Source organism: Sebastes fasciatus, chromosome 12 (genome assembly GCF_043250625.1).
Source record: "Sebastes fasciatus isolate fSebFas1 chromosome 12, fSebFas1.pri, whole genome shotgun sequence".
NCBI classification, from domain to species: Eukaryota; Metazoa; Chordata; class Actinopteri; order Perciformes; family Sebastidae; genus Sebastes; species Sebastes fasciatus.
This window is the reverse complement of record NC_133806.1, coordinates 1,002,590-1,014,849: the sequence shown is the minus strand read 5'-3', so window position 1 is coordinate 1,014,849 and position 12,260 is coordinate 1,002,590. Positions and strand designations below refer to the sequence as shown.

General features: G+C 43.9%; 1 protein-coding gene across 1 annotated transcript in view; it reads left to right on the top strand.

Moving 5' to 3' along the window:
• LOC141778308 (eukaryotic translation initiation factor 3 subunit H) overlaps positions 1-12,260 on the top strand; it is a 66,154-nt gene that overhangs the window by 42,424 nt on the left and 11,470 nt on the right. Inside the window, exons 5-6 of the mRNA XM_074652489.1 lie at positions 3,633-3,732; positions 6,885-7,034. Coding sequence (XP_074508590.1) covers positions 3,633-3,732; positions 6,885-7,034 — 250 coding nt within the window. The remainder of the gene's footprint in view (positions 1-3,632; positions 3,733-6,884; positions 7,035-12,260) is intronic.

Sequence of the window (12,260 nt, the reverse complement as noted above, 5' to 3'; positions counted from 1 at the left end):
AACCAACTAAATTGAACTGTTTAAGTAACCTAAATATAGAGAAGCTTTAACCCTGTCTGACACTTTAATAAGAGGAGCTTCAAAATAAGCCAAACTATTCATAAATTAGACTGAGAAGGTTAAACTGAAATGCCCTCTCAGTAAATCATCACTGGCAGGTGAAAGACGGGTTTGAGACGTCTCATGGAGGTAACGCACGTCTGTCTGCAGCTCTCGACAGGAGAGGAGAGGAGAGGAGAGGCGGTGACGAGCAGAGAGCAGGAATAGACGGGATTAACGAGGTAGCTGGTAACCACTAACGTAACGAGTATGGACATCGAGCGCCTGCACCTGCTTCACAGTAAAGACTTTTAAGAGCGTCCCATAATCGCTGCACCGCGAACGCCGTCCCAGATGGTGTAAGCTTTCTTCCAAATGACAGCGATATTAAAAACCGACATGACAGCAAATTAAAATGTGTCACTATTAAACAGTGCATTTAACTCCTCAGTGTCTACATATCTGATGATTCATTACTACATAACCACTCCAGGTGCTCGTTGACTTCCGAGGCAGTATATATTAGTACATTACATGGAGAGGTGCAAATTATAAATGTATTTAATTTCTGGCTGGTTTCCATGAGAGTACAACTCGTCTTTATGTGTCTTCATGGTGCTGAAATGTGACTCGCACATTACAGACTTTTATAATCACACATAGACTTTGTCAAAATGCCAGATCCTATCCAGATAGTATTTCCCGCCGGTATTGCACTCCTCATAATGTGCTGAGTTTACCTCCTTTAGGTTTATGAGCCGAACAATAATTACAGCCAGGGTGACACAAAGAGTCTTAGAAAGTCACTGACCTGAAGTCTGTCATCTGAACAGCTCCGTGTTTATCTATCCACTCCGTTAGAGTCAGGAGTGAGGCAGCAACTGGGATTGTCATTTTAAAAAATGATGAAAACAGCTTTGAATTTCATCAATGTTTCAGTGGCGGTGAGCGTAAAGGAACTCCCCCAGGCGCCGTTCTTTCTCTCCAAAATCACTTCAGGGTTGTCATGTTCTCAGATTGTACAAATCCATGACAGGCAAAGATTAATTTTAACCAGCTGACATATGAACCTTCTCTGATATCGTCCTGCCAGCCAGCTGGCCACTCAGCTAGCCAGCCGGGCGGGCGCTCGCTCCTTTCTCATTCTAAACGAGGGCTCCTGTTAATGTCAGTCAATAATGCAGCGCTTAATGGATCAAAGCACCTCAAAGGAATCGATTATTATCTCCGTTTAAAGGCAAAGGGAAGGAAAATTGATTCCTTTTTTTTTCTCTTCGTCATCGGCTCGCCGGTCATTTTATACCGATGGATCAATCAATCAGGTGGCCAACTGGCGAGTTAATAGCTTCCGTCTGATGACGGCGAATCAGAGCGGGTTGTTAAACCAGTCGGTTAAACACGTTCACCATGATGATGGGTTCTCTGGTGTGAGGTGAACAGTCGAAGAGGTTAAAGAGATAACCTACAGTAGCTCTTTGCACGCCCAGAGCTTTCAACTCAGGGACATATAAATATATTTATTGATTCATAAATGTATTCATTTAATTTAATTTAATTTAAAACCCATCAAATATGTTCCCCAATAGGTCCTCTCCAATTGAAGTACTCTGTTTCAACAAATGCTCTATTTTGCTTAAATTTCACTTCAGTTCTGTCATTCACTTGATGTTCTTGGTTTGATGTTTGATATTAGCAGATTGAAGACACAACGGAAACCATGCCCAGTATTCAACCTCCAAATCAAATGCTTCGTTTATTGATTTTTATTTTTTTAAGTATGTAATAATGTCTGAATCTCAAATAGCCCTTGAAATAAAGAATAATCCCACAACATTATTAATTATTAGTAGATATTCTCAGATGGATATCGCTGTTTGTTGTGTGTAGCAGTGCGTGTGTGGAGGAGGGGTGGAACGGTTCACAAAACTCACGGTTCGGTTCATATCACGGTTTTCGGTTCGGTTCGGTTCGGTACGTTTATGGTACAGCGAGGAGGTCATGTTCTGCTTTCAACATGCTTTTCATTTATTTGGCAAAAATAAGTTAACAAATGTTTGCCTTAACAAAAGTATGGCTTCCATAAGGAACAAACACTTCTTCATTGACAAATCTGAACTGTAAGAAGGTCTTCTACAGTCATTAGTGCAAACTAAAAAATCCAGCTTTATTTTTATATAAATATGATGAAATTATAAACTAAGGCCGTCAATATACATTGAAGCAGAAGCTCAACCAGAACTATACTAACTCATTCAACAGCGGCTCATTGGTCATAATTCATACTATAACAGTTAAGGCACTCAAATACTGACATATTGTCAATAAGAACAAATAAATTACAAAAATAAAATCACAAATGTCTGTAATGTAAATGTAATGTCCTATCTTAAGTTATCTCAACTGCTGCTTATGCTAGTTTCTACAGGGCAGGCACAGCAGACTAACATTCACGCTCTGCAGCGATAAACTCTCTTATAGCATCAGATAGGACTTTGTCACGATGTGAATCTGCAGAGGGAGGCTGTCTGAACGCTGTGGGGGAACGGACTCTCCGTCCAGTCTGCTTTTGTTTTGCTCCGCTAATCAACACATTCCGGTGATGCCGTCGTATAAATCGACTTCAGTTGAACGGTGTCGGTGTACAGTTTGTACTGCGCCGCTTCTGCGCTGCTAACATTTCTGGTGCGCTGCCAAAACTTTACGGGGTAAAACTCACGCTCCAGAGTTTCTGTTCCACGCGTGCGAGTAGTAGACATAAACAGCTGTTTGGGTAACAAGGAACCGAAAGGAACTGTTATTCGGGACAGCACTAGTGTATATACTGTATAATGTATGCAAATACACACATGGTAGAGACACAAGCTCCACCAGTTGAAGAAGCTAACAGGAACTGGATTTTGATTTAGTTACCGAGCTTCCCGTGGATAGGAGACAGAGTTGTCTTAATCAAGTGTGGCTGTCCCCGACCGGTCTCAGTGGAGATTGGCCAGCATAAATTGAGATTGGCTGTATCTCTGGCTCTGCTGTAGGCAAATGGCTCGTCACAGTTGGCTGTTGGGACGGGAATAAGTCACACAAGCACTTCTGGTAGTTTGGTGGCTGTCAGCCTGTCCAGCCTGAGCCACTATTACCACTTTCTCTCTCTCTCTCTCTGAATTGGACGACGGAGCGATTCCTCAGAGTCGGTCTGGATACTTTAACATTTTCTGTCTTTTTAAATGTTACTTTAGCTCGACTCTTCACTTTGTTGAATTGCCACTAAAACACCTCCGCTCCCCTGCTTGCTGCTCCGCCTGTCCAGACACAAGAGTGTTTTTCATCCCTAAAACGGGGAAATTCCAGTTAAGTTACAAAATCAATCCAGGTAGAGATCTGATGGGAGGTACTGTATCTCCCCTGATTGTTTTTATGGGAGCTCCTCTCCAGCTAGCACCTTTAGAACAGGACTTTTGGTTTGACTTGTTTTCACTGAGGACACGTGTGATTTTCAGATCAGTTGGACTTCTTTCAATGTTTGGGAATAGTAAATAGTGAATAGTTTTTAACCCTCGTCTCTCTCTCTCTCGCTCTCTCTCTCTCCTCTGTCACTCTAGACCCCATAAAGACGGCACAAGGCTCCCTGTCCCTGAAGGCCTACAGGCTCACCCCCAAACTCATGGAGATCTGCAAAGAGAAAGATTTCACACCTGAGGGGTGAGTCGCTCACAGCGGAACACACAAGAAATAAAGACACCACATGGATGAATCTCATGATCACATGATCACATGCACACAGAACTCCAGATGTTCAAAAACACTAGGGATGCACCGACACCACTTTATTCAGACCGAGTACAAGTACTTACATTTGGGTACTCTCCGATACCGAGTACCGATACGAGTACTTCTCTGTGCCTAAAGAGCCTCGTTAACAGCCAGCTGGAGGGTGTGAGCGACACACGGCAGGCTGGGGAGTCCCGCATACGAGGCGGTGCGCCGCCACCGGCTCTAGGTTGGCTTGGAAAGGCTCGGGGCGAAGGTGGCTCGCGGCCACAGCTTTACAGCGCTCCCCGCCCGGACCTCGCCGCACCGTGACGAGGGCCCCCTGCTTCTGGTGCGACTGTCGACCGGGGCGGACAGTCCTCAGTGTGCCCCAACCGCGTCGTGCCGCGGCCCACTTAAAAGGCGGCAGAGTTCTGCGGCGATGTCGGCAACCCAACCAACCCGTCTTGAAACACTTGAAGGAGTCTAATGCACACGCGAATCAGACGGTGCAAGCAAAACCCCATGGCGCAATGAAAGTGAGGACCGGCGAGCGCCGCCTGAGGTGGGATCCCGGCCCAGCGGGGTCGGGCGCACCACCGGTCCGTCTCGCCCGCACCGGGCGTAAACACACGGACTCACGTCGGTTCCTGGAAAACAGAATTAAAATGTTTTGCCTTTTTTGGTTCTGCTTATTCAGTGGATGCAAATAACGGCCTGTGCATCCACGGGGGAGGCATTTAGTAGCAGTCGCAGATTGATGCTGATGACGATGATTTATCAGTTCGCCCTCGCCCGTCAAACAAATGTACCATGTTTACGCTTTTTCTGACCCCAAGGCTTATCGTAATTGCTTTTAAATTGCAGCTAAAAGTGAATGTAATGAAGGGACCATTTATTCCAGGCAGTTCGGGGTGGTCCGAGTGCACAAACTCACACATGCATCAACACACGCATGAAGGGAAACACACATGCAAGTAAACAGCTCCATGAAGAAGTCCCAGCGGTATCAAATCGCTGTCCGTTCAGGACCTCCAGATATACATTTTTAAATTCACTAAAAGCGAGTGTATTCGCCGGGAGAGGACAATTTAACCGCATCGTTTCATTTCCTCTGTATTTCTCCACCTGTGTGTCTCTATTGCCAGCAACTGTGTTATTGACCCAGTGTGTTTGGCCCCGAGTCAGGATCCCTTCTCATTTCTGCAGCTTTTCATTAGTTCCTATGATTTATTACGGCTCCAATCTGTAGCTATCAGTGTTCCCAATAAGCCCGTGATTGAGAGAGGGCAGCGCAGGGCAGGAAAGGACAATATCACCACATAACAACAGTCTTGTCTCAGTCCTATTATTTCCAGAATAGACCGCAAATCTGAATATCAATAATGTTTATTTTTTTTATTCTCCGAAGATGCAAAACTTCAAAAGCGTTTCATTTTCCCCGACACTAAATGTGCGTAAAAAGGCGGTCTCTTTTATGTTGCTGTATTTGATGTTACATAAGCTTGCATATATTGTGCACCTTTTTTTAAATGAAAGGCCGGGATGGATGAGCGCTGAATAGACCCATTCCCTTTGAACCACCCTCCGAGTCCGCTGGGCTACAGAGGCAGCGGTCAATAGCCTCCACTTCAGCACACAATATGAAGTATCAAATTAGTCGGCCCGTGGAGTCGACCTTTGGCTTTGTCCGATGGGGCCCGACTTGGAAAGAGCGTGGCATTAAGTCCAGTAGGGTGGAGCATTCTGTCCTGCCCACTATGTGCCATCCTTCTATCTCCTCATAGACGCCGTTTTAAATCGCTCTGCGGGCGTTTCAAAAGGTCATAATTTGCAGGAAATATATTGAAAGCACTGCAGATGGATAATTGTGCCAATATGTATAACAAATAGTATTAACAGTAGGTCGTCATAGATTCCTCTTATAGACTGCTGCTATCCATACTCAGAGCCGGAGGCGGGGTTGTCTATTTGCGCTACCTCAGAGTCTCCTCTTAAAATTTGCCTGAGGTGAAGCTCTACTTGGAATACAAATTTGTTTTTTAAATTTTCCTCATCAGAATCAGATGATGCTCCACGCCGACAGTATATTCATCACACGAACAGTCCTAACATAAACGTCTCTGTTTCTGGTACAGTGCACACGGCGGATTAATGCAGCGAGCGTATTGATCCCATAACAAGCAAGACACCTCTAACAAGCCGCCATTAGACATATACAGACATTAGGCTTGTAGCTCATGCACTGTGCACAAAGTGACAGGCTGAACCCAGGCAGTCAGTCAATGCTATCGGATTTATGAGAGAGAGAGAGAGAGAGAGAGAGAGAGAGAGAGATATTGTATCACACCATTTTCAAATATCAAAATGCATAACATTACTATTCATTTTGCTTTTATTTGGTGAAGATAACAATCTACTGAGAAGTACAAGCCCCGTGGTGACGGTACAATGCTCCATTTACAACCCCTCTTGTAAGCACAGTGTATACGAACAACAAATACAATGAGGAGCTACAGTACGTCACAAACTGACCCGAGGACATCTCCGGCCTCAACCGAGCACATGTTAAATGCAGAGAGTTGCATTGAAATTAGTTGTAAATGGCTCTGAGTCAGCGGAGACCTGAGCTTTTCTTGGTTTGTTACAGGTTTAATTTCCACATCTGATTCACACTCACTCTTCTGTGTTTTGTGTCCTGTGTGTAGATTTTGTGCATAAACAGGCAAGTTGTCCTGTTTTAAAATCACTCGATGTCTCAGACAGAAAATGATGTTCCCTCTGAATTAAAGCTGAAGTACATATGATTAAATAAAGTTATTTTTATATCCTGACAGTAGTACATGAAACAGGTAACCTGAAAACAATCATCATCAAAACCGTTCTGCCTACTGCAGCTTTAATTGCACATAATGTGTATCATTGACATCCCTGACTGTTTTACTCTGTCGGGTCCATCGTGTGTTGAAGTCAGTGTATGTAGTCTGCTAAAGTTGATAAAAGCATTGAATGTAAACAGGTAATGATGAAAACTCTTTTGACAAACTGTAACTTAACCTGTCTTCTCCTCCTCTGCGTCTCTTGTCCTGTCCTTCACCCTCCAGCTTGAAGAAGGCTAACATCGGTTTCGAGCATATGTTCGAGGAGGTGCCCATTCTCATCAAAAACTCCCACCTCATCACCGCGCTGATGTGGGATCTGGAGGACAAGTCCACGGTCGCCGACAAGCACGAACTGCTCAACCTCTCAAGCAGGTCAGACATTATTATCTAATGCAGCCGTTTACCATGACGGCATTAGGACAGACACCTTGGCTGTAAAGAAACGGTAAGAGTGAATGCAGGGACATCTGATCTCTGGATCAACTATTTCCAACATGTTTTTCTCAAGAAACCCAACATGTACCGGACGGTTCTGTGTGGGCTCGGGGGGCATTGTGTGGGTTTATCTGTTGCCCTTCAATGTCGCTGTAGATTTTCTAATCTAACGGTGACATCGTAGGGAACATGCAGGTGATCTAACAGCTTTAACTGCTGTAGATACTCTGGAGTGATTTAGTTTCTCTCTCGACTTGTATTCCCAAGTTCTCTTTGTGTTGTTTATTACGGACTTTCAAGGCTCCTGTTTCCAGAACATGCAAATGAATAATCTCAGACTGCTCTCTGTGTAAGATCATAACGGGAGGAAGCTTTTCAATCGTTGGACATCAGAGTCCAATTTCTCGTTCCTGTTTCATGCCGCGTGATTACATTACAGCTTCTTCTATTTTTATGATATCATGGTGTTTATATATCCAACATGGAAAATATACTGTCATGATACGGTTCATCAACAGACCTCAGTGTGTCTCATCATCAGCCTCTGTGCAAAATCACTCCACAATCAAATCCAGGAAAAGAGGTTATTGATAGAAATTACATCACCCGAAACCATCCGACTCTGAGCAAAGTGTCATCTTAATTTGATTCATTTTCACATGGTTCCCATAGTACTGTGCATACATAGCGATTGAAGAATAACGTCTTCCTAAAAGCGTCTTACAAGCTTTAAAACCATGTCATGGTATCTCTTTAAACCTGCAGGCTGCTTTCACAGACATGAGTTAAAGCCACTTCTAAATTAAAATTGATTTGACATTAGAGGACTCCTGGGCATTAATCTGTGTCTCCTGCACTGTTCTGAAGTGTACCAGATTGGTGGAAAGAATACATTGTCTATTGATGTGTGTTGGCTTCTGTTTATCCACCACGGCTTTAGAGCCGTTTTCAGACACTTCTTAGGAGGGCTAGTTTGATTTTTATCTTTTTATTATTATCACAAAAATCCCATAAAAAGACCAAATCCCACAAAGCATTTATCTTCCTCAACGGGAATAGTTTGTTTGGCCAAAGCTCACGCTTCTGTGCCATTGTCTTCCAAAACCTATTAAAAACGCATAAAAGAGCCGTATTATTGCATCGGGTGACATATTCCCTCATTACGATAAACGCAGCCGCTGTACTTTATTCTGAAACATAAACACCATAGACTAATAACATCAGCTGCATTTTTGATCGCTGCAAAGCAAACGCTCACAGACACTGGTGTTTGTGTTTACGCCGCTTTGTTAGTTTGCTTTGCCATTTATCATTAGCTGCAGAAATTATCGTTAGAAACGTACAATGTGCGGGTCAGATTGGGATCGTTCCCACACAGCTGACAGCACTAATGAAGAGAGGGTCAGATTGTGTGGACCTGCGGTGTCATAAACTGGAGCACTCCGGAGAGAAACTGCAACAACGAGCTGAATAAAGTACAGCGGCCGCGTCGGCTGTAATGAAGGAATATGTCACCCAGAGTGCAGCGCTACGGCTCTTTTGTGTGGTTTTAATAGTTTTTAGAGGATAATGGACTTGTATAGCACATATAGGCATAAAGCTATATGAGGCCGCGGCTTCACAGACAATACTTGTTAGTGGGATAAATTCTTTGTGGGTTTTGGTGTTCTGTTGACGATAATGAAAAGATTAAAGATAACACCAGCCTAATCCTTTAAAACCGGTTTTAACCTGCTTGGACTACAGTACCAGATGGGGGGGGGGATACAGTATCAGTATTCAGTTTGTATTGTGCATCTTAGAGGTTTAAAACAAACCCCAACACCTATTGTTTGTTGGGATCAGATCTGTAACCCAGACTAAAACTACAGTCCACATCCACATCCCGGGTCTGAAACACGCTCGACCGCTGGTGTTATTTCAGGAACTTATCGGCGTACCCTTGGGTTAGTATGGGAGGTCTGATTGGGATATCCAGTCCAACACTAGGTACAGTAAATGCCACATCTAAATGTCAAAACATATTTATTCAGAAATGTCTCCCTAAAGCCCGACCTGCCATCAAACTTTGTCTTCCATCACTAATGAGCACAATATGAACAAATATCACCCCCAACCACATGAGCTGGCAGCCTGGCTCTTAAAGCCTCGTATTTAGATCTCCGAGGCTCTCAGCATCAGTCTCAGGAGAATTTATCAGCAATCATTTATGGAGATAAACCGCTGCAATCGGAGCAACAGCTGTGAAGCTTCCCAGGGGGCAGGTGTGAGGAATTAGCACAATAACGACTCAAAGTGCTGATTTACACACTGTTAGCGCGCAAAACACTCTGTGCTTACTTATACACTGCAGCGCAGCGCATCAGGAGCTGCTGTGGTTCTTCTCATCGGTGTCCTGTAACACAAGGTCAACAATTAAATGAACACCGGTATGTACGGAGCTCTGCAGAATGCACGTGCCTGGCCCACTAAGTGCGGCACCAGCACACTCATTTGTTAGAAATTGTCACAGACTGAAGGAGAATGCTTCACTTTTCTTGCATATTGTTCCATTTTCCAAACGACGACTCTGAAGTTGAAACATAGCTTTTGATATGACTGGAAATGGGGCAGAAGCAGCCGGGTCCTCCCCACGGGTTTCCCGGCGTGACTGCCGATGGGATGTCTGGCGAGATGAAATTGTTTCCTGAAGTTGTCAGATTGCGGCGCGGCTCTGTCCTCGTGTTGGATTGTAGCGTCCGTCTCTCCACATCTTCTCCTGACAGCCCCGCCCTTTTCTCCTCATTTCCACCCCTTCAGAAAATACAACGATAATGGGTTTTATTTAATGTTTTTCCTTTTTGTCTCATTTTCCAATCTGCGGACCCATTTGTCAATGTCATCTACGTCTAAGGCTGAGTGAATGCAGTTTCACTCCGGCAAACAGGGTTGTTCTTACCACAGATGATGATGTTGATCGTGGTGATGGATTGCATGAATGTAAATTCATTTATGGAGCCATTTTCCCCCAAACAGCCTCGAAATGCCTCGATGTTACAAAGCAGCCCGTATTCATGTCAGGACACAAAGCTTCTGGCGTGTGGGCCACCTTACATGGTCGTCGCTCGTCTTGAAATGTTCCCACTGCGTGGTGGCAGCCATTGTTCATTATAAATCATCCTTTAAACCTCATATTTACCTTCTGTTCTGTGTGAACGAGCAACTGTAATTGGCCTTCTGCATAGAAATGTTGGACAATGGAAGGATATGTAAACATAGCTTTCTGCTCTGCAGGACTACCATGATGATATGTATTCAATAAGCGAAAAGGGTATTGAGTTCAGGGAGAGTGTGAGGCTTTGTTAGAGCTGCAGCTGGAGGAGGAGGAGTGAGGAAGGTGAAGAGGCAGCAGACAGAAGGAAATACTCGGTGGAAAGATGGTCCTTGACAGACAAACTTCACCCGATGAGATGGACTTTGAGAAGAGAGAATCTTTATAGCTCTGTGTCTTTTCTGCAATGAAATAATGATGATGGGCAGGAAGGGAGGAGATAGGGATGTAAACATAACATTAATATGCTATTCAGTCATATATGGATTATGAATTGGTGTCAAACCACCATAAATCTGTCTGAAAATATTCATATTCTGCATACTTTTTATCTTACCGAGATAATACTATAAACTCTGCAGGGCCACTGTTAGATCTAGGCTATTTCATGTCCTCTTTAAAACCTATTATTCTGCTACAGAAGCGAGCCGGAGATCCATATTGTGCCTCAGTCCATCAGTTAAAAAGGCTCCATCAGAGTAACACACTCATTATAAGAATGGAAGTCACTTCCTTGGCAGCTTTGTTAAAAAACTCCCCTTTGAACTTTCAATTTACTGAATGTCAGCCCGTTTTCAGCTCTCACATCAATACCGTTTTAGAATTTGTCCTCTATTGTCCTGTGTGACTATGAGCACGTAGGCCCGAGCACACATACAGTAGTGCACCGTATGGGCCGCCATTGAACCTGACCTTAAAACAGAATCTGTGATGACAGGAAGTCCCTCCGTAGACTTTGATTTCTAATTCAGGATTGATCGGATGGCTCGCTGACCTGTCTAAATAATTCACCACTGAGGAGTGTATGACCGGCGCTGTGGAGGGGAGAAGGCATTATTCCACATGCAGTTTTCCAACCACGTGTAACTCTGTTTTTCACTGTTTGGAAATGCACAGTTATGAGCAGTAGTGTGTTTTTTTCTTGCATAATCAGGCGTTTATAAAAATACAGTAACAACTGAACATGCTTAATAAACATGAACACACACACAGCGCAAAGAACAGAGAGCTATTTACCACTAGTACCTGAAGTTTACGACATTATACACTGCAGAAATTAGACTTCTCCTTACTCATAGCTCTTCTACTCTTACTTACTAATCCCCCCCCGTAATCATTAAAGTATTTCTGATTCTGTTTTAAGTCACTGCATCTCCAAGCAGAACAACAACCACGGTTGAATATCAGCCTGCCTGCATGTTTCTGCAGCTTAAACATCGTAACAACAGAGAAGCTAATGTTGGTAGCGAGAGCAACATGTTAGCCGACTGATGAGTCTCCTTTCTCCGCAGTCTGCACACGCACGGTGCACACGCACGGTGCACACACATACGGTGCACACACATGGTGCACGTGGTAAATGACAGCAAAATGCAGTAAAGACTGAGCTGAAATGAAACGAAAGCACATAAATTAGGTAAATAAAATATTTAGTTTCTTTCTTCCAGGGGGGCCGGGCCGCCCCCCCCCAGGCAGTGGTGAGAGAGGAAACACTGCAGATCCATAAACGACAGATGTTTTGAAGGATCCTGCTCTGACTAAATGTTTTCCTTTGCATATATTATAAATGCGCGCCACACAAATTAGCTACCATATTGCTCGATGAAATAGTTTTAAACGGGCCTTCGTCAGCGAGAATCAATTTTGACACAGTCGGAGGGACTCGGCGGGGAAGCGTTGTGGCGAGGTTTGGTCCTGGGCCATCAATTTTCATGTTTACAGCTCTGGCGCTGCAGTGGAGGGTTGACAAACTGATCACACAACAGTCCTCACAGGCAAATATGATGGAAACGGTTCAGTAGTCTAAACTATATGAGCTTCTGAAAATCTATTCACACGCATGTTTATTTTAA